The 23,753-nt window shown below is 39.0% G+C and overlaps 1 protein-coding gene across 1 annotated transcript; it reads left to right on the forward strand.

Moving 5' to 3' along the window:
* Positions 1 to 2,331: 2,331 nt before the first annotated feature.
* Positions 2,332 to 22,076, forward strand: arih2 (ariadne homolog 2 (Drosophila)). Its single transcript, XM_074644695.1, has 15 exons — positions 2,332 to 2,490; positions 8,079 to 8,628; positions 10,352 to 10,419; positions 10,729 to 10,801; positions 11,524 to 11,665; positions 13,027 to 13,148; positions 14,321 to 14,430; positions 14,712 to 14,829; positions 15,124 to 15,174; positions 16,278 to 16,299; positions 16,757 to 16,908; positions 17,425 to 17,568; positions 19,052 to 19,120; positions 19,235 to 19,360; positions 19,846 to 22,076. Exons 2-15 carry the CDS (start codon positions 8,362 to 8,364, stop codon positions 19,915 to 19,917), a joined length of 1,536 nt encoding a protein of 511 aa, XP_074500796.1. The 5' UTR covers positions 2,332 to 2,490; positions 8,079 to 8,361; the 3' UTR covers positions 19,918 to 22,076.
* The last annotated feature ends 1,677 nt before the right edge of the window (positions 22,077 to 23,753 follow it).

Raw genomic sequence — 23,753 nt, forward strand, 5'->3', positions numbered from 1 at the left:
TAAAGAAATCAGAAGATATTCACATTTAAGAAGCTGGAATCAGAGAATTTTGACTTTTTTCCTTTACTCAAACCGATTAATCGATTATCAAAATAGTGGTGATTAATTTGAATAGTTGACAACTAATCGATTAATTATTGCAGCTCTAATCCGTGATTATACAAATGACCATTAGACTAGAAATAAAACTATTGCTACATGAATTTAAAATATTTAAATTAACACAATTACTTCCAGTAGAAATTTCACAATATCAGTGTAAACTAAAGAATATTTTGAAGTCATTTTGCATTAGTGACTACTTACTGATCTGTTGTGAATGATATGTTGTGTGCATAAGCACCAAACGTCAGCTGAGACTCTGATGTATCTTCCTCCTCAGCAATTCAAGACCAATTACCAGTATATTAACCCCGAGGGCCCGACCCTCTGCTTCTCTTCGGCGCTGCGGAGAAGCGCAGCAGAGGGTAATGCATTGTTTATAAAACCACCGGTCCTATACCTTCAGAGATAAAAACACTTTGAGTGCAATGCTTCCATCCAGCTGCAGAGCTGCAGCACCTGCTTCAGTCCAACCTGCGCCACATACAAGCAAGGAAAGTAACAACAAGAGCAGTTTAGACCTCCACATTTTGTGATAGTGTCTTAACTTCAATATATTCAGATACATTTGCTAAAAGAATTAAGTTGCTATACATGCGAGGTATTAATGTGATGGTTTATGATAAAGACATGGTGCCATACCTTAGAATAAATGTACATATACATCTCCGATATGTGGAATCATGGTGTTGTGATATGATTTGAATAACAAACGATGTAGGCAATGTAGTTAATTTAATTTCATTAAAGATGAGGATTTGTGTATTAATACGAAAACATTCCCTTAATTGCATCATACTTACTGTGATGTTTACCAGAGAGCCTAAACACACCTCAAGGTTAAACTGGGACATGGACCAGTGCTTTTCAAAATGGGGTCTGGGGACCCCCAGGACTCCTCGAGGGGGGGTCTAGGGGGGAATCATTTATTTATCATTTATTTTCACTATAATACCATCCATAAGTGACACAATGACAGGATGTATGGATATTTTGGTCATGGGTTTCATACACTTTCTGTAATAAAACATCTAAAGCAGATCAGATGGGGGACCCTGGGACAAAATCTTATCAAATCGGGGTCCATGGTCTAATATGTGTCAGTTTAGGGGTCCTTGATGTGAAAAGGTTTGAGAACCACTGACATAAAAAGTAAATATTATAGTACTTAAATAAATTATTACTATAATACAGAGCTTAAAACCCCCAAAATCAAAGACTGCAATGGGACTAAAACCTATGCAGCAAATATGTGTTAAAGGGATTTACAGTAGGTGTGTCATTTCATGAAGATAAATGTGACTTGTTTTGCAACATTCACACACTGATGAAAGATAATAGGATGTGTGCAGCATGGGGAAACCACATTGGGGAAGGAGAGAGTTTGCAAACACTTTTCCTTTTAGTTTTTGTCATGTAGATGTGTGAACACTTAAAGTACACTGGGAAATAAGAATTATCATAAAGTCATTAAAAACACCTGAAAACCTGCAACTAACATATGAAAAAGTAGTATACTTCAAGTTTATTTTATGAAGTATACTTACTGTAGGTAAAGTTCAAGAATGTTTCCCCCAAGTATACTTTTTGAGTACTGGAGAGACTAACATACATAACCAGAGGAAAAGCAGCAGAATTTGAAAATGTTTGGAAACCTTTGTTGTAGATTCTTGGACGTCAAGGGGCACAGTCAAATTGAAACTGCTGTGTGTTGCTGAGTGCTGTTGTTGAAATTGTTGTGTTGTTGTTTTTTTTGTTCTTCTTCTTTGAGGTATTTTTTTATTTTGTCTTATCTTTTATTTTCTTTGTTTTCTTTGTTAGATATGTCAAATACATGAAATGTCATGTCTCTCTTTCTTTGAAACTCTGACTCAACATTTCATCGTATAATTTAATTTTTAATATTGTTAGTCTGTCTGTATGTGTATATATGTATATATGTGTATATGTAAAATTCAATAAAAATATTGTTTAAAAAAAAGTGTACTACTGCTATTTGTACTGTACGAATGCTTCTTGGGACTAAATTGGCCCACTTTTTAGTTTGTAAAAGTATACTTTTTAGTATAAGTATACAGTATATACACTAAAGTTTGTAAGAAGCTAAAAGATGTTGCTCCATTCTTGTAATACTGCTGAAGTATTAATGAGTTGAAACTGCTGCATGTCCTAGAACAGAGAGAGAGGAGGCTGGCACCAGAACACGCGGACGTGACGTCATTGATAAGTACCTCTAACCGTCGATCTTCCGCCTCCAGCAGCCGAAGCGGACAGAGTCACTCCGATATCCCCACCACACACACACACACACAAAACACTCCTGGTTTGTCAACGCGGGGCCGAGCCGACGCTTCTCTGAGAGGTAAAGAACAACACCGACTTTAACAGGTGAGAATGAACGCAGTTAGTTTTATATATAAATGTGTCTGTTTTACTCCGGAGCTCCAGAGAGGCCTTGTTTACATCTCAATCCCCGGACTAGAGTGAGTTGAGAGGCGGCGGCTGGCGGCGGCACAGCGGGGGACAACGACAACCGGGGGTGGCTCTTATGTTGTAAAATCTTCTTAGAGAAGAAAACTTTTTTCTCAAAAAGCTTTTACTAGTCTTCTCTGATAATACTTAACACATTTAACTCGTCAAACTCGCTTCGTTACTTCGTTACTGACTATAACTGCCAGCATGCTAGCTAGGAAGCTAATCATGCTAACGGTGAATTAGACAACCCGTTCTGCGGGTTTTTAACGTCAGCACCGACATCAGACTGAAAATGCTGTTATGTCCAAGCAAGTTGTTTATTTTTGACGTTGCTTAATATCCTCCCTGAACCTCTCACTCTTCCCATCCCCCCTCCTCCCCTAAAAGACGTGGTGTTATCAACCCTGTGCTGCTGAGTCGCTGTGATACATTAGCCTTAGCAAGATGTGTGTCACCCAGTTGGCTGCTGCCTATTTTTAGCCTGGATCGGGCGGCATGCGAGAGCATTCAGTCTGTCTGTCGGCTGGCACGGCACCGGGGCAGCCGGCTCTGCCAGGCTTTCCCCCCGGCTAACCCTGTTTTTTTTGTATCCAGGTAGTTTATTTGCGAAGTTGCTGAATTTGATCCCCAGTGCCAGCAAACAGCTTTTATCCGCTGTCTCTTTGACCATCCATAGTGGATGCAAACATGTCAAAATACGCCTGCTTTAGGGCCTCTGTGGTGTCAAAGTTTGTATAATCGTCAGAGTAAGGCAAGGCAAGGCAAGGCAGCTTTATTTGTATAGCACATTTCAACAACAGGGCAATTCAAAGTGCTTTACAGAAACATTCAAGAACATTGCGACAAAATGCAAAAGAACATTAAGAAATAATTAAAACAGTTATAAAAACATTAAAACATTAAAACATTAAAGATTAGAAAATAAAAACAAGCTAAAAATAAAAGCTAGGATAGAAGCTAAAATTGCATAAAACTCAAAAGAGTAAAAGTTATAGTGCAGTGTCAGATCATTATCTGGTTTAATAAAAGGCACCCGCAAACAGGAAAGTTTTAAGCTTTGTTTTAAAATAAGTGAGAGTTGGAGCGGTCCTGCAGGTTTCTGGGAGCTTGTTCCAGATATTTGGTGCATAAAAACTGAATGCTGCTTCTGCATGTTTAGTTGTGACTCTGGGGACACTAATCAGACCTGATCCAGATGACCTGAGAGGTCTGGATGGTTCATAACACAGCAGAAGATCAGAAATGTATTTTGGCCCTATACCATTTAGTGCTTTGTAAACCAGCAGCAGTATTTTGAAATCAATTCTCTGAGAGACAGGCAGCCAGTGTAGAGACCTCAGAACTGGACTGATGTGATCCACTTTCTTGGTCTTAGTGAGGACTCTAGCAGCAGCGTTCTGAATCAGCTGCAGCTGTCTGATCGATTTTTTAGGAAGACCGGTACGATACGATACAACTTTATTGTCAGTTTGCGCTGAAATTAATTTTGCATCCATAGGCAGCTCAGTTTGAGAAAAAGTACACATACAATAGACATACTGTTACCATAGACAGACAGACAAGTAAGACCCATCAGACAAAAAACAAAACACATCACAATTATTCATACATAATTTACATGCCCTTAGCAGCTCGTTAATATTATTTAGCAACAAGATGGACTGATGGAAAAAAGCGTCGATGCATGTTCAGTACACTCTGAACTATACCGTTCAAAGTTATGGGATTCGTTAACCCATGTTACACAGTGCAAAACAAGTTCATCCACATTCAAAAACACAATAGGACAGTGATAAAACTGTAAAGTAGGGGAACCTACATTCTGACAAGGACAATTTGGCATGCCAAAGGAAATTAAATTTGACTTTCTGCAATGCAGTTTTACATTCAAAGGAATTTGATTGCTCTGTCAAAGGGCTGGGTGATGTTAGGGTAAAACAAGGCAATAAATATCACACGATCTGCTTTATCCGTGTCTAGTTAGCTGCCAAGCTTAAACACATTCTCAAGTATTTTGGTCTGCCAGCAAACAGCTTTTATCCGCTGTCTCTTGACCATCCATAGTGGATGCAAACATGTCAAAATAGGCTTACTCAGGGCCTCTGTGGTGTCAAAGTTTGTATAATCTTCAGAGTATACTCTGAACTATGCAGTTCAAAGTTATGGGATTCTTTAACCCATGTTACACAGTGCAAAGACAAGGGGAAAACACAAGTTCATCCACATTCAAAGAACACTGCAGGGCAGTGATAAAACTGTAAAGTAGGGGAACCACATTCTGACAAGGACATACAGTACAAATTGGCATGCCAAAGGAAATTAAAATTGACTTTCTGCAATGCAGTTTTACATTCAAAGGAATTTGATTGCTCTTTCAAAGGGCTGGGTGATGTTGGGGTAAACAAGGCAATAAATATCACACAATCTGCTTTATCCGTGTCTAGTTAGCTGCCAAGGTGATGTTCAGTACTGTGGTCATTTTTAAACACATTCTCAAGTATTCTGGTCTTCGTAGGAGAAATCTGTGTAAAAAATGTGTATCATCCCTCACATTTTGGTGCTCTATTAAAAAGATCCCCAAAATGATTACATTTGTAGACAAAAAAACATGTAAATAGGCTTTGAAATTAACCTTTTTCACTGCCTGTCACTGTGTCAGGCAAGTATTTATTTTTGTCTGCCACTCAGAAATTTTATCTGCCACTTTTGAAATCTATGCGCAAAATGAAGGAATAACATTTTAGATCATTCGTTGTTAGATATATTTTACAGTAAATACATGCATGGTAAATGCCAATGTTCAAATTACACCGTAGCTTCCGACTGCATGACTGTGCTGCCCACCGACGTAGCATTATCAAGAAAAAAATAGGGTGCACCCCTCAGGTTTAGTAGTAGTGGTGCCACACTTTTGAGTGTTTTTTTTTTTCTAGGCCATTGCTCTTGTCCCAAACAAACTGAAACAAGATACAGCGTGTTTATATCATTGTGCCATTTTGCATGTGTAACAGTCAGAAAGCATCAATACAGAGGAATCAATATTCACAGAGGCATGTCATGCCAAGGAATCGGACATCACATCTCTAGCGTTTTCCCTGCTTGCCAAAGTGGCGGATGGCCTGACGATTTTACCTGTCACTGCCAACTATTTACCCGCATTTGGTGGGTGGTGAGTGCTAATTTCAGACCCTGCATGTAAAGATGTGTTTGCCTACCCTATGCAGTCATTTATATTATCAATCCAGTCATGCATTACTGCTTGGCTGCTGTGTGCTTGCAGTTATTTCTTAATTGAAGTTGAGACAGGCTTTCTTTTCCTGTTGTGTTCAATCTTACTTTTTAGTTTGTCACCAAGTTAACTACAGTTTACGGTTTGTCTGTTTCCCTCATCCCCAAGGCTACAGCATCTTCAGCTAATCCTCTAAACCGTGTTTTAAGCCGTAACTCATGTCTTGTTTTCCGCACGTGTTCATCAGAGCTACAGTGAAGTAGGATCGAAAAATACAGGATAAAAGAACAAGAGTTGATTTAAAATCCTGTTTTTGTGAAGTTTTATCCAAAGCTAGAGGTAGACATGGGGAGCAGAAGTAGAGTCACAGAAAGAGATGCAATCAGACAAAAATGAGGATCGTTTGGAGGGAAGTAAGGAGGAAGATTTTTTTGAGTCAAATGGTGAGGAGGGTAGGTTTAGCTGAGATCTGATCGACTGTGCAGGCTGGGAGGGACCTTGGACTTAATCCAGTCACATCCCATGGTCTTTAGATCATGGCTAGCTTGTCTTCTAGCCTGCAAAGACAATTAACAATTTGTCAACAGTTCACGCTTTCTAGTAAATAAACCAAATTCAGGAGCTACTTTCACTGTTAAAAGTACAATCTAACTTGGTTTATTGAGTGTGTCTATTTCCTGTAAAATGTTCTTGGAGCAACTGTATGTTCGTATATTGAGAGCAACTTAAAACCACAATCAAATTCCTTGTATGTGTACATACATACTTTGCCAATAAAGCTGATTCTGAAATGACATAATCTGTAATAAAAGGTCAACTGCTAGATAGAAAAGGCAGATGAAGCAGGCACAGTCAAAAGATAGCAACATCTGGCTGGTAGCTTAGTCACTTGTGTAGCCCTGCTGCAGAATATATTATGCAAAGAAAATATGTTTAAGAAGGGTCAAATTTAGAATTTGCGATGAAATTTGAGTGATTGTTTTTTTAATATCGATTGCAAAATTATGACAGAATCTATTGCATGGTTGATATTTTCCCCTGAAAAGGTGTGTAATCTGTGGGCAGAACAGGAAAAAATGTTGTCACCCTCCACACAGTGGCTGGTGGTTTCTAAGCACCACTGGCAGTTTCTAAGCACCACTGGCAATATATATATATACCCATATATATATATATATATATATATATATATTATATATATATATATATAAGGTCAACTGGTCAATATATATATATATATATATATATATATATATATATATATATGGGTATATATATATATATATATATATATATATATATATATATATATATATATGGGTATATATATATATATATATATATATATATATATATATATATATATATATGGGATATATATATATATATATATGGGTATATATATATATATATATATATATATATATATATATATATATATATGTATATATATATATATATAATATATATATATATACTTAATATATGTATATATATATATATATGTATATATATATATATATATATATATATATTATATATATATATATATATATATATATATATATATATACATAATATATATATATATATGTATATGTATATATATATATATATATATATGTATATGTGTGTGTGTGTAAACGTAGATTTTAATTGAACTGATTGGCCATATTGTGTAATTGTAAAACAGACTACATACAGACAGCTTTTGTTTTAGCTTGTTTGTCACATGTTAGCGCAGTTGTGCTTGTGTAAAACATAGCAGTTATCGATGAGAGATTGCAGACAGAGAAGATTGAAATCTAGTTTTTCTACATGTTTACATGTTTTTGGTTGTTGAACAGGTTGGTTTCATTATGTCACCTTGGGCTTTAGGAAACTGTGATGGGTATTTGATGGGGGCAGCGACGTACATGAAACCTGTCTTGGCGGAGGTCTGCGCTCTCCGAGTGCACTTCTAGTTGTCTTATGTCACACGTTGGGATAAGTATAGAAAATAAATTCTAAAAGTTTGGGAAAGTTACAGAAAATATGGGCAGAATGTGGGGAAAACATTTTTGTCAGCCCCAATTAGACATATAGTCTAATCTTGCAGGAGACTCACTCTGACATATTAAGATTGAGATTTTATTGATTTGTTTTATTTTATTTTATTTAAGGGATTAATCAACAACTTTGATCACTTATGCATGTTTTTTTCTTGTTTTTTCCCACTTTCCCCATCTGTTTCCTTTATTACTATACTTCTTCCTCTCCTCCTCCTCTTCAGTCTTTTTTTCTCTTCAGATCACCCTGTAACCAGCTTTCCAAATGAGTGACGGGGAGTGTGACTTCTTCTGCTTCTTCCGCTGCTGCTGAGCGCGCTCTCTACGCGCCTCAGGCAGACAGGAAGGCAGGGTGTCTCTGAACAGTGACACAAGCAGGTGGAAAGGTGACGCAGGGAGAAACGGGGAGGCTGATCTTCAAACGAGCCATTTAAGCCAATAGAACCATTTGGAGCCGACAGGTAGCCGGACAGTCTACCTGTCCGTGTGATTGATTCAATCGACTGGATGTCTGTGGACATGAACAGCCAGGCGTCGGACAGCAATGAGGAAGACTTTGGGGTGAATTCTGAAGAAGAGGACGATGAGGACGATGGAGGAGAAGAGGAGGATCAGGGCGACATTGCAGGCTACTATGAGGGCGTGGCCGGCGACGTGGAGCAACAGGGCGCCGACTCCTTTGACCCAGAGGAGTACCTGTTCACCTGTCTGACCTACAAAGAGAGTCAGAGGGTGTTAATAGAGGAGGTTAACACTGTGGCTGCTGCACTGAAGGTGAGCCTGTGTGATGCTGCACTCTCATAATCCTAAAAATGACATCAAATATTCTCATTGTAGTATTTGCAGGATCTGAAATTAGCATTTGGCAAGAACAAGGTGCTGATAAAATGTGTCTTTAAAGTCGGATAAATGGGAAAGGGTCACTGTCACATTTTGTTCATAGCCTTCAGACAGACCTTACTTTCAGACTTTGTCCATACACTTGTATTTAATATGACCATGAGTAAAGCAGTTCATAGCAAAATAAGGCTTTTAGCTGAGTGTATTGCACAAAACAGTAATAAGAACCATGCTGATGTAATATTACTTAAAGGGATAGTTTGGGTATTTTGAAGTGGGGTTGTATCCATAGTAGGTGTATTACTTACGGTAGATGATGACGATCGGTGTGCCTCCAGCATCGAGAAACAGAGAGAAGCACCGACACCGGAGCAAAGCAGTACAGTGGTGTGGATGGAGCCGGCAGAAAAAACGTGTTTTAGCCACCTTAAAGAAAGGCACAGGTGTAAATAATAACAATTAATTGATTAATAATCAATTTAGCTGCTGTCATTTCAGGGTGTTATATTGTGCATGCTGGCTCACTGTCATTGGTTATATGAATACAGTGGAACCATCATTAACGGTATCCGTAACACTGCTTTTCCTACTATTTATTCAGGATAACTTTGCTGAGTCTGCACACTGTTTTGCATCAACACCTTACTTCACACCTGTACACAAGTTAACCTAATCACACCTGTGAGCTACTCAGCACAACTACAGTCTCCTGTTAGCAGAACTGAGCAGTTCCCAGAGGAGCAGTCATGTGTTTTGTCGATGGCAGTTGGTTAAAGAAGGGAATAATTTTACCGGATTTGAATCCTTGACTAATAGGAGCCATAGATGTTTGGCCTGTAGGTGATATGTTAAAGTAACCCTAGATGTCTTCCTTATAGAGTTATCATCCTGCCTCATCTAATATTAACTGTACAGTAACAGCTGTAAGAATACATCAAGTAAACAGCAGGTACATTAGTGCCTGAACTACAATTCAGTTTTCTAGGCTGATAATTATTCAAGGCAAAGGGATGTTAATGGAGGTGGTGCAGCTTTTTGTTTTGAAACAATGTCTTGTATGTATAGAAAACAATTTTTTTTATTTTTTTCATGATTGCTGAATCCTTTAGTCTATACAACAATATCACAAAGGTGTCCAAAGTGATGCCTTCAAACAGCTTATTTTGTCTTGCCAGTGATCAATAAATCAAAAACTATTCAATTTACAAAAGTATAAGACAGAATCAAATCCCGAATCGCGGACCGTTTTTGGGTCAAATTATTGATTTTTTTTAAAAGTAAGTAGCCCTGTAATAAGCGGGATAATGTACAGTTAACGGTTCATTGTTGTGAAAGATACCCCTTCAGGGCGATGCAAGATACGTGTCGACACAACCAGGATACGCTGCGGTATCGCCCTGTCGGGGATTCTTTCACAACAATGACCAGCTCGCTGTACATTATCCTTTACTTACAGCAGGGCCAGAATTATGAAGCATATCCTTCTGGTGGAGGAAGTAGAGCCATCTTATTTTCCATTAAAGTGAAAAACAGGCAAACTGTGGATTTGAGAGCTGTGCATCATTACAGATTAACTGACTTTCAAGACAGCAGAGTCACTCGTGTGTCACTGAATCAACATTTCATTTCAGCGATCTCTGTCTCTTTTCTCTCTCAGGTTTTACCAGCGGTAGCAAAACTGATCCTGGTGCATTTGCACTGGCAGGTTTCACAAATACTGGACAGGTATGTCTCTTCTGCAGCTCCCCACTTCTTCCCTTTTCATTTTCATTCTGGCAGTCTTTCTTTTTCATCACCCCCCTCTCGTCTTCTTTATTTCAGCCTCCCTCCCCCCTTATTTTCATCTTTTTTATTCTCAATTCTCTCTTCTCTATTACTTCTGTATTTCCTTCTCCTCGCTCTCTTTACCTTATTACCTTTCCATGATTTTTTTCATTTTCTTTCTCTCTGCCTCTCATTCTTTTGCACTGCAGTTCTATATTTTTCTGCCTCTCGTCTTTGTATGACCCTTGGTTCTGTCCATGTTCTCCACAGATATAAGTCCAACTCGTCTCTGCTGTTGTCGGACGCTCTGGTCCAGCCCAGCAGCACCTGCAGATCAGTCACTGTGAGTAACAGGCCTCATAACTCGCACTCGATGTTAGTGGAATATTAATATTCATTAGCCATGTAAACAGCATAGTAAGAATATTGTGTTTTTCAGAATAAGGGCAAAAAACGGAATATTTTGTGCATGTAAACGTAATCACTGATTCGCTGCTTTTCCCAAATTCACAGCAGAGTAACTCTAAGGACAAATTGTCATCTGGATGCAATAATGCAGCAGATAATCCATTAGTAGTGGAATTTTGAAATGCCCTAAATGATTAGTTGATTGACAAAAGAATCAATGGCATTTTTGGTTATTGATTTAAACATTTAAATCATTTATTAGGATAATGTACCAAACATCCCCTGGTTACATCTTCTCAAATGGGAGGATTTGCTGCTGTTCTCAGTTTCTTATCATTAGAATCGAAGAATTTCAGTGTAGGCAGAGAAAAAAAGCAGTATTTTTTAGAACATAACTGTGGTAACATGAGATGGCAATATAGGATTATTTGTTATTTATATGCTAAGCAATCAGTTGATTTAATTTTGGAAAATGGTAGATTAATCTGTAATCTGTGTAACACTTGCGGCACTAATTTCGATTTATCCTTACAGTGAAATTCAGATGAGTAGCATGACCTTTTTATCAAACAAATCAGTGGTTTTAGCTCTCTTACTAGCTCTCCAGTGCAGTCTGTGTTTGACGGCGTGTTCACGATTTCTGTTTGTGTGTTTCAGGCCCCTCAGTCCCTCCAGTGTGGTGTGTGTCTACAGGTCGTACGGAGAGACTCCCTGCTGGCGCTGCCCTGCCAGCACTCCTTCTGCAAAGCATGCTGGGAGCAGCACTGCACGGTCCTGGTCAAAGATGGCATCGGAGTGGGTGAGCAGAGTGTGTTTGTGTGTGTCTGTGTAGTCATCAAAGCTGGTATTAGAGAGGGTGAGTCACACTTTGTTTGATGTGAGCTCCAAAGTGTCTGTTCGTGTATCTGTATTTATGCGCTTGTCCGCTCAGAGTTTCATCGCAGTTTCAACCTTTGAACCTTTTGGAAGTTAATTTAGCCTGTGCTTTCCTGCCAGACCAGCAGGGTTTGCAGTCTGGTATTTAATTTAACAAGGTGAGCTTAATCAGTCACTTAATGACAGAAAACACTATAGATCCTGGCTGGATGTTTGTGCACAGGTCCATGTTTGTTTACACGTTAGTGTGTGTGTAAAATCCAAGAGTGGCTCGTGACTTTGAAGATAAAGGAGGTTTAACATGAGGTTTTGATGACTCCCATCTGGTGTAAAATGTACCTGGCAGGCAGTCTCCTCCTACCTATGATTATTAGTCTGCTTGTGTCAGCAGGAGAGCAGATGGAAGTGTGGGTGTGTACACGTATCAGTTTTTAAAGAATAACTTTGGTATTTTTCAACCCTATTCCCATGTTCCCATGTTTTGTAAGTGTCTAATGGGGACAACACTTTTTGAAATTGGTCCAGTATTTAGGGAGAACACTGCGGCCTTCAGCTGCTGAACGAGCTGTAATGTAATGTAATTTGGGGTAACCTTGCACAGTCAGTTTACATCCACTAAAGTGCAAAAACAAGCACTTTTAATGAACGTAAACTGACAGTGTCGGGTTGCCCCAAATGATTACATTACAGCTCGTTTAGCAGCTGCAGCGTTCTCCCTCAATACTGGACCAATTTCAAAAAAGTGTTGTCCCCATTAGTCACTAAGACACAAAAACATGGAACAATAGGGTCCAGGTTGGAAAATACCAAAGTTATCCTTTAAGTTTTGTACAGTATACTGTATGTGTGTGGTAAAGTGCATAGAGTTCACCAGACTCCCTGTACTTGTATGTGGGAGCACAAGTACTTTTGTATGTGTGCATATTGGTATGTAGTAACCCAGTGTGTGTCCCTGTGCTACTTTTTAACAGTCTCTCTGATAAAGTCAGTCCACGTAACCAAGTCCTTCTGAGCCTGATAAGTGTTTCTCTATCAGCTGTACGAAGGACACATCTATGATGAAAGATGACCCTGATCCAGTTTCTGGGTCACTGTAACACTAGAAACCAGCTCGCTCAAACCAAATGCAACTGGAGGAAGTTTCTCAGTCACAAAGTTAAAATAATGGGTATAGTTTATTGGTGCAGCCTTTGTAGGGCAGTGTTTGTACATGTTGCCTCTCTCACTACACCTTGTCAGTGATTCAGGACTCTTTGTAATTAATGAATGTGTGTTTGTGTTCAGGTATCTCATGTATGGCTCAGGAGTGTTCCCTGCAGATGCCAGAAGACTTTGTCATGCCGTTGCTGCCAGGAGAGGAGCTGAAGGACAAATACAGACGCTACCTCTTCAGAGACTACGTCGAGGTGTGTGTGTGTTTGTGTCTGTTTGTTCAGATCCTGCGTCAAGGTCTGCGTTTACAGCAAATGAGACGTCAGAGGCATGTGGAAAGGGAGTGAGAAGTCTCAGTAAGACCTTGTGTGTGTGTGTGTGTTTTTTTTCAACAAGTAAATCTTTGCTTCACTCAGCATTAAATCTGAATCATCTCTCTCTATTTTATCACTCCCTTCACTGTCTGTCCCAATAGCTTGGTTTCCATTTAAATATTATATCTCAAATTAGACATTTGTGTTTCCTTAAAGGATCATTCACTCAAATTACAAAGAATAACATTCAGTTTTACCAAGGTTTTGAGACAACTGTGTCTTGAGATTTCTGCCTCCAATTGAGGTGAATGGGAACTGCAGGTTTGCGGTGGCGCTAATGGCGTTCATTGCATACTTAAAAAGTAACAATTCTGATTTATCAACGAACCGGATAGTTGTAATTGCATATTGCCTTCGAATAGCGCACAACTGAGAGAGAGGTAGAGAGAGAGAGAGAGGGAGCTACTGGTACAATTATGAACGCTTTTATTTTTACAGTCTATGGAACACACTCATTTCTGGCAAAAGAATGTCATGATTGAAAATATGACAGACATCCCTTTGTTCATAATGGTGGATATAGCTCCTGTAATAGGTTTTGTGCTCATGATTTGATCAGTTTGGATGACTTGCGCATCTCCAGTCTGAGTTCTCTGCACTCATTCAAGCAGCCCGGCAGAAAGGAGCGACAAATAGGCCGAGAGAGCGCACAGATCAAGACAGAGCAAAATCAGACAGAAAGATCCCTGAATATTATTAATATCAATTTTGAACTTGAACACATCATCACAGTTCAATCTCCCAGCAAGTTTTATCCAGGGATTGACAATTCTCATGGTCATTATTGTCATGATGCATCTGTTCATTTTGTTCATATGTTACTTTTTTTTTTAATTCATTTTTTAAGTTTATTTACCACAGGTGGATACCAGAAGTTTTTACAAAGCAAAAGTATTTAAAGCAAACAGCAGAAGAACAAAAAGAAAAGGAGTTATTCGTATTGGGGTTGGGAAAATCTGGTTGAGAGGGTGTTGAAAGGAATCCATTCTAGACCAGGTGTTATTGTATTGTTCATGTGTTGCTTAAGGTTCGTCTCTCTCTCCATCCCACAGAGTCACTTCCAGTTGCAATTGTGTCCAGGTGCAGACTGTCCCATTGTCATCAAGGTGCAGGAGCCTCGGGCGCGCAGGGTGCAGTGTAGCCGCTGCAGTGAAGTATTCTGGTAAGACACACACAAAAACAGCATGCTGATGTCATCTTTAACACTAACAATTACACAAAAACTACAGTATTGATAAGTTTTACTATTGCTTGACTATGGTCAGAATTTGTTGCCTGCCTGCCATCATTGATACAGGGTTGTATTCATTCATCTCACTGATTGAACATTATTGTTTATTTGTTAAAGTAAAGCAGTTACAGTTATTTGCCATTTCCTTTTTTAAAACTTTTTTTACCATTATTTGTCCTGAGTGCTTTATTTTGTCTCTTTTTCTGTTTCAGTTTTAAATGCCGTCAGATGTACCACGCACCCACAGACTGTGCAACAATCCGGAAATGGCTGACCAAATGTGCAGATGACTCGGAGACGGCTAACTACATCAGCGCACACACTAAAGATGTATGATGGATCTATACATGTACACATACACACACATACAGTCATGCACATACACAAGCACCGGTGTGTCAACATACTTGCACAGATGCTGTCTTTTTGTACACATGGACAAAGATGATCAGGTTTCACATAGAGACACAGTTTGAAAACACATAAAAATACATGTTACTTATTAGGGTTGGGCACAACCGGTGATTGTCGATATATTCCGCCTGCACCCTAATCTGTAATAAAGAGCTATAACTTGTCATTTATCCTAATCTGATCATATTTGTTTGTGTATTTCTCCTCTAGTGTCCGAAGTGCAATATCTGCATTGAGAAGAACGGAGGGTGCAATCACATGGTGAGTCAGAGATAAAAATCACCCTTTCCTAGAACACAGGAAATGCTAAAAATATAGTCAGACTCTCAGAACTGAAGCCCTCAACTTTGGTAGTTTGACATTTGGTTAGATCACTCCTTATCAGATATGTTAGCTGGTATGTGCATCTTTTATTATACAGTTTCTAAAGCTGTATGTATGAGAAAGGCCCTGTTCAGACCAGGCATTAACATGCATCTTGGGTGATCTGATCTCAAGTGGACAGGTCTAAGTACAGGTGTGAATGCACCCAAGACACATTTGATCCGATTAGACCACATTGGGAGGTGGTCTGGGCCGCATATGGCCACATTATTTTAGCAGTGTGTATGCGAATGTATCCTGGACCACATTGAATGACTGCCAAGTCAACTGACTTGTGTGTGTGTTACTCACTGAGAGAGGTGATCCACAACAGCTTGTATAGCTGAGGGTTATGTTGCGCCTATGCTTAAGGTAATAAAAAACGTCAAAAACAGCAGCGCATTACAGCTTCTCTCATTCCGCTCTGACCTTGCACAATAAAAGCCTTAGACATATACACTCAACAAAATAGCTTAATATGCCCACTCGCCCGCCCGCTCTCATCCCTGGCCACTGCCACAAAGGCGGCGGCAGTGTCGGCGGTACGGAGGTCCACGGGGTCCGCCGGTAGACAATAACCATATATTTTTATTTTCATCAAATGTACCCGAATTCACGAATATGTAGGATATTACTACCGCTGTCTCCCACTGGTTAAAAACCACAACGCATTTGTTTTTTGCAAACAGAAATGATACGTGTTTATTAGATCGGTGAAGTGAGGTCCGATCAAAAGTGGTCACACGAGATGCATTCAAATACCAGGTGTGAACTGACAGGTTAAGAGCTGTCCACTTGTGATCGGATCACCCAGGACTCATGTTATTGCCAGGTCTGAACAGGACCAAAGCCGTTGTGGTAAATCAAGGACTAAATGGGTTTGTTTGAAAACATTCAGCTGCTGATTTGCTCAGATTCATTCATAGTGTGACTTACGTGGTTGTTTTGTCGGGTTTCTGGTTCATTAATTTGACTTCCTTCTGTGTCTTTGTTTATTTCAGCAATGCTCCAAGTGTAAACACGGTAAGTAGTTTCACATCTCCAGTGAAGCATGAACTCACTGTTCTGGGAGGCCATTTATATCCACCTTGTCCGTGGCAGTGGCATGATGTGTCACACAAAAAGTAGTCATCAATCATAATCACGAGACGAGATTGACTAAACTTCCAAGAAATTCTTAGTGAAAGTTGACGAATTAGAGCAAAAGTGTTGTTTATCTTCTTTTTTTGCACCTTTTGTCTAATGGTGACAGCTGAAGTTCATAAAAGAGCATGGTTGAGTACCCAGAATATATATATAAAAAAAACTAAAGAACTTCTGAAACTAGTTTGAGGAATGTTTTTTGTTTTGTGTCCATATCTGGTAATTTAGACTGACAGTAGACTTGAGAAGGGAGCTGACCCTTTAGACTGCACTATGATACAAAGTGTCACTTACTGTGCATGCTGTGTAAATATGTGTGTTTTGTGTCTCCTGAAAGACTTCTGCTGGATGTGTCTTGGTGACTGGAAGACTCACGGCAGTGAATACTACGAGTGCAGCCGCTACAAAGAAAACCCTGATATAGTCAACCAGAGCCAGCAGGCTCAGGCCAGAGAGGCCCTCAAGAAATACCTCTTCTACTTTGAGAGGGTGAGATTTTTATTTATACTTTGCTTGAAAAACATAAAATTAAAAAAAAAATTCTTCCTGGATAAAAGTAAAGGGTACAAACCTTTGCAGATGTGTTTATTTCCTCCCCTCTGGACACAAACACAAAAAACTTTTCTACCTTTTACATTCTTTCTTTTGTTGTTGTCTCTACCCAAATGCTGAGACTCTGAATCTGTGGAGACTGGGTGGGATTCAAAGTCTCAAAACCCTGCTTCAGATAAACTACAGGAACAGATGAAAGATTATTTTATTTTTGGGATTTGAGGGAGATTAGTGCATAACACATTTCGTCCTGCACTCTTGCATAAAAGCTTTAGGGACATTTGTGTCCAAAGCCATTCTAAAGGACCAAAATATCATAGAACACTGTCTGAAGCTTGTAACTAGAACATTTTATTAACACAGACAAGTTTCTATAACTCTAGATCTACAGGAGAAACATTTGTTCTGTATTTTATTTCATTCTTTATATTTCATTTATCTTTACCCCACCAGTGGGAGAATCACAACAAGTCTCTGCAGTTGGAGGCTCAGACGTACCAGAGGATCCAGGAGAAGATCCAGGAGAGAGTGATGAACAACCTGGGAACCTGGATTGACTGGCAGTACCTGCATAACGCTGCAAAGCTACTGGCTAAGGTACTGGCACACTGAAATCTGACTGTATGTGTGTGTGTTCTAGATGCAGATGTAGTAAGAAGCATTAGTGATGGGAGGGAGAAGGTAAATACAGAAAGAGACTAAGAGATTTTCAGGAAACTGTGCATACAGTTGAACTTAGAGTCAATGTTTAAATACGTTACCTGACAAGTTTGTTTACATTTAATTCAGTTAAATTTACTGTCCGAGTGGAAAGGAAGAGAGAGCAGTGAGCCTGATGGCTAACTTTTAGCCGCTAACATAGAGCGAGCCTGCAGTGTCAGCATATCAATGCAGACATGCAACTCACTGATAACAAAGTGTTACTAAATGTTACTCATTCATCATCACTATTTAAGGGAATTTAGATCACTGGAATGAAAAGCTTTGTTTATCAACATTGTCACACCTCTTTCATGTTGTCAAAAGTTCTGGGAAAAAGATATAAGAAAAAGATTGTCTTTCTTTTTCCCGATTTTATGATTTCAAAAGAGTGTTTTGAAATCAGTGTTTTTGTTTGTAATTTTGTTAACGAAAACTATGACGAAATATGTTGGACAATAACTTGTGTTTCCATGCCTGAGACGAAATGTCATTAAACACTAACGGTGAGGGTATCAAACATGCCATATCGTTGAGGAAAAAAGACGAGAACAAAATGTCTCTTTATTTTTTTGTCACCTTTCACCTTCTCTTTCCCTCTCTGTTGTTCCCTCTCTGTCTAAAACACACACACACAACGTTGGCGGCGGCGCTCAGTCTGTCTGTCCTTCTTGTCTCAATCCTGACAATTGTGCTACTATAATGCATAAAGTTGGCGGTTTGCAGGTCGGGTTCGGGTGGTTGAGTTACGCATATTTTTACATGTTGGGTGGGCGGATTGGCTCTCATATCGGACCGTTGCGCGTGACTGAACCGCACGTCATTAATGAGCGCAGTCAGGAGGACTCCAACTAACAAAGCTGCATTCTTCATCATTCAACATGTGCTTTACATCAGATAATTATAGGATAAAATTTTATGTGAAATAAGTTTTACAAAAATGAGAGAAATGTTCGATGTAATCTGATGACTAAACAGGACTCTGATTGACAAAAAAAAAATAGCTGACAAAATTTAAGAGAGAAAAATGACTCAAATGACTTTTCAGTGACTAAAACTGGACTAAAACGTTTTGAGTTGTCGTCGACTAAAACTATGATGGATAAAAATGACTAAAACTCTAATCTAAAATAGCTTCCAAAATTAAAAAAGAATAGTGAAGATCTGTCCTGTAATGTGTGCGTGTCATGACTTAAAATATGGCGTGCATTCTTCTAAGGTTTAATATTATTAATTTAGTCTGTAGTAGATCTGTACCAGTGAAGTGGTGGAATCAGTGGAAGATCATGTCGATAAATTATCACGGTGCCTTTCGTTATTTTGACACAGTCTGACTTTGAGTGAACATTTTCCAAACTTTGTGTCTTGTTTTTGTTTCCAGTGTCGCTACACACTGCAGTATACGTACCCTTACGCCTATTACATGGAGTCCGGCCCACGCAAGAAACTGGTGAGAAACGAGCATCTCTCCACGCCCGTCCTTTACTGCAGAACACACATTATAAAATAATGTAGTAACTATATTAAGGGTGTTAACTGTCTTTTTATCTGTCCTTCTCTGCAGTTTGAGTACCAGCAGGCCCAGCTAGAAGCAGAAATAGAAAACCTGTCATGGAAGGTGGAGCGGGCCGACACCTACGAGAGGGGAGTGGTGAGTGGCGAGGGGGAGCTCACCGCCAGTGACAGAGGGGTAAGAGCTATTGAATGGATTGTCGTGATATTTAATAGACATTCGTGTCTCCCTCAGGATGATTTGTAATCACTTTGGTGATTCTCTGACTGTTCATCTAGCACCATCATCAGGTCAAAAATGTAATTTGCCCAATACTTTGGTTTATGACTAAATATCTGCAAAACGAATGACGTTCCCATCAGCCTTAGCTGCCCTTTGTTTTCAGCGCTAATTAGCAAATGTTAGCATGCTAACACACTAAACTAAGATGATGAACATGGTAAATGTTATACCAGCTAAATATCAGTATGTTAACATTGTTATTGTGAGTATGTTAGCATGCAGAGATTAGCATGTAGCTCTAAGCACCGCTGTTACGTGGCTGTAGTTTATATTTTTAAGTAAAGATTTGAGGAAGAAGGAGAGCATAGCCGAGGTCCACGATTTCTTTTGGAAGTGTGTTTTAACAATAATAACTGATGTTTTGTCCGTTGTTTTTACAGGATCTGGAGAATCAGATGCACATTGCTGAGCAGAGGCGACGCACGCTGCTGAAGGATTTCCACGACACCTGAAGCTCCAATCGCGACTGCAAAGCACCAGCATCTCCCTCCTTACTTCCTTGTCTCCTACTTTTGCTTCCTTCCATGACCATCCCTCGGTGCAGTCATACTGACCCCTCCTTTTGCTTGTCTACATTCGCTTCTTTCTTTCTGTCTTTCCCTCCTCTCACTCCCACAATGCTGCAGGATCACAGAATGGCACGATTGTATCTCCCCTTCCTCTCCTCATCCTCACCTTCACCTCGTTTACATGTTTTGGCTCCAGAGCATCACGTTCACCGTGGTTACAGCTTTTCAGATCTGATCATAAAGGTCCAATTTTGAGGTCTTGTCATGTGTCTAAAAAACAGTGGGTATTCCACATTAAGCATTTAGACACTGACACGAGCTGCTAAAAGCAACATGTTGCCTGTTAAAAAGACTTGGAGCTGTTAAGTTATTCCTGTGATCATGTTGGAATAATCATTAGAGACAAATGGTAAAATGATGGTGAAGCTTTTGTTGTTAAGCAGACAAGGAAGATGTAGGAGATGGAATACATTTTCTTTAAGGAGACTGTGCTGATTGTGGATCTGTATTTGGTGGTTTCACATAGACTGTAATGACTAGAGGGCCCTTGCTGGCAGTTGTACCTGTAGTACTGGTTTTGCCTGAACACGTGCAAAGTATATTTTCTGAGCACATTTAAATTTCAGTTACCACTCCTAAACTGCAAATGGTTAATTAACATAAATAAATAAGAATTTGATTTCAGCAAAGACGATGGAGTAGTTGTGGAGTGTGATACTTCCAGATGAAACGTGTCACTCTCACTGTCCTGGCTTTGTTTTCAACAAACTTTATAATCAACCAAGACAGATGCAACTTCACGGACCAATGAAGAATTTTCAGTTGCATATTATTGGTGGCTTCAAATGAAACTCGTGAGCTTGTGTTTACGACATGGAAAATCCTGTACACAATATGCTTGGCATTCAAGAGGTTAAGCCGTGAAGAACACCACTGCTAAACAACGACAATATTAACGTTACTTTCAGCGTCTAAAAGGCAGAGGCTAACAATTTAGCAAGCGGGTAACATAATGCAGTAAATGCAAAGGCATAATGGCAGAGGGAAAAGATGAGTCCGTTGGGAACATCAGCATTTTCCTCAGACCTATTAAAGCAATATAAGACTAAAATTACAGTATATTAACTTATTATGCAATGAAAAATAAACTTCCATGGTCTGACAACTTCATCAAACACGTCACAAGTCGTAAACTCTGAGCTTTCAGAAACTTTCCACTTACGAGGTCGGGCATTCATATCAACTCTTCTCGTGAACACGGTAAACACGACCCCATTTTCAGGCACCATGTGGAGACCTTTCATTGTAAAGGTGCTTCTTTTTTTGATATTCTGCCATAAATGTGGTGTGTTTACTGTGGGAAAATGGTAACCTCACAGTCTCGCATACTTCTTGAAATAAACAAAATACAGTATTTTCCTACGTATGATGCATGTTCATGTAAACAAAGCGCTAAAGAATAAGTTTAATGTGCTTTTTTTTTTTTTTTGATTTGTTGCCAGTATTTCACAATAAACACACCTTCCCCCTTTGTGTTTGTACCTAACCAGACCTACTACAGCTACTACTGCCAGCCAATAGTTGCTCGTCATCATGGTCAAACTACTGAATTACTTTGTCCCATTATTGTCTCTTTACTCTCATACTGATGTTGTTGCTTGCTTGTGTTCAGCTATTGTAGATCCAAACCATTGTGAGCCAGATCTTCTCCATAAAACATTTGCACCTCCACTGATCAGATGAAGTTAAGTGTAATCTCGGCCCATACATGCACACGACAGCACCCACCCAGCGACATTGACATAGCATCTGCATGCACATATTGACACACTCATGCTCAAACACTCCGCTGCAGAAAATGAACAGTTAATTTGTCTCCTTCCCCCATCTCGTGCCATCTTCTCTTTCTTTACTCTCATCCCCTCACTTTAATTTCTCTTTTCTCCCTGCTCACATTGTTCACTTGTCTTCTGGAAAATGGCTGTTGATAGATAGATCGTTTAAAAAAAAAAATGGGGGAAAAAATACAAAAAAATTGTTGTAATTTTCAACGGTTGTACATTAATACAGAAATAGAGTTACTGAGCGTTTTTAAAACCGGACCCCGTCTCTCGTGTGTTCATTATACACACATGCACATACACAAACAGAAGATCAAACCCTTTTAAACTGAATATTATTTCAAATAAAATGATGGCTGTAACTAACGATTATTTTATATATTGTTGATTAATCGATTAGTTGTTTGGTCTTTAAAATAGTGAAAAATGTCAATCAGTGTTTCTCAAAGCCCAAGATGACGTCCTAAAATGTCTTTGTTTTTTCCACAACTCAAAGATATTCCGTTTACTGGCATAGAGGAGTAAAGAAACCAGAAAACATTCACATTTAAAAAGCTGGAATCAGAATTGACTTTTTTTTTCGTAAAAAAAAAATAGTCAAACCGATTTAAAAAATGTTTTGAAAATAATTGGTAATTTAACAGTTTCACAAAACTGTTGATTAATTGTTGCAGCTCTAATTTAAATCAATACGAGTCAAGTAAAGTTAATTAGTCCAAAACTGTAACAGGGTGTTTGTCTTAAGTGGTGTTTTTTACTCTTATTACAAGATGAAAAGTGAGTTAATGAGACTTGGAGAGAATATTTTTTACCCACTTAACAGAAGGTTCATATGACACTTAAAGAGTTTCAACTCCTAAATTTGAGCAATAACATCTTCCAACAACAACACATAGTAACTGATTTTGCAGAATAAACTAACTTTTGGAGATAAGAATGCAGCTGAGATGTGCAGTATATATACAACCTGTTTTGTAGACATGCTTCACTGCCCTTGATCATCATTACTGCAGTATAATGTTGGTATGAGGGTTCACTCTTAGGAGAAATGACAGGGATACATGCAATATCGAATCACTTTTTGTAAGTATAGTCCATATTATGATTACATATTGATTATTAAAATGTTTTCCATTGTGCTGCCCAGCCCTCTAACATAATGTGCATTCATTGATTCTATTGGGATTGGCGCTGCGGTGTTGACACATGCTGCAGAAACCCAGGCCACCTCTGGCATTATCAGATTGGCACCTATTTTCTCATAGGGTGTCTACCACAGCCTAATATAGTTAAGTGTAATTGCGTGCCAAGATGGTATCAACTGCACTGCCCGATCTCAAATGTGTGACCCAGTTTCACCTTCACACAGTAATGTGGAGTGTGGGGAGGATTGCACCCTCAAGTGTTTATTCCAAGGCAGGACAGGAAGGCACTTTCTATTATAAAACAGCTCTATGGGCTTTTAGGAAGCCACTGTAAAATGGGATGTGTTCATATAAATTGGGACACACTTTATATTTCGGATCTCCATGAAATCCACCAACTTGTTTCCAAATAAAAGCCCAGAATACAGTATCATATAGTTTGTGAAGATGTAAACTATTAAAATCACAGTAGCATGATCTATGATACACCAGTTTGATTTTAACAGTGGTGGAGAGTAACTTAGTAGATATACTCAAGTACTGTACTTCAGTGATTTCTCAAAGTGGGGCCCGGGGACCCCCCAGGGGTCCGTGGCACTCCGTCAGGGGGTCCGCGAATTAATTTGCTGTCTTGCTACTGGTCATTTTCTAAAAGAAAAGATCAATTACTTGAAAAGTATTAAAGGTTGAAAAGTTTTAGAATACAAATAGTTCCAATGGTACCAAGTACAAATGGTAGTAGCATAGGCTTAATTGGTGTTACGATTATGAGGGGGTCATAGGACAATTTTCT

This window comes from Sebastes fasciatus, chromosome 8 (assembly GCF_043250625.1).
Source record: "Sebastes fasciatus isolate fSebFas1 chromosome 8, fSebFas1.pri, whole genome shotgun sequence".
NCBI classification, from domain to species: domain Eukaryota; kingdom Metazoa; phylum Chordata; class Actinopteri; order Perciformes; family Sebastidae; genus Sebastes; species Sebastes fasciatus.

Excerpts from the sequence above, each read along its gene's own strand:
- arih2 (XM_074644695.1), top strand. The coding sequence starts at position 8,362 with ATGTCTGTGGACATGAACAGCCAGGCGTCGGACAGCAATGAGGAAGAC. Across the intron at positions 10,802-11,523 it reads GCACCTGCAGATCAGTCACT|GCCCCTCAGTCCCTCCAGTG; the intron begins GTGAGTAACAGG and ends TGTGTGTTTCAG. Across the intron at positions 13,149-14,320 it reads TCTTCAGAGACTACGTCGAG|AGTCACTTCCAGTTGCAATT; the intron begins GTGTGTGTGTGT and ends TCCATCCCACAG.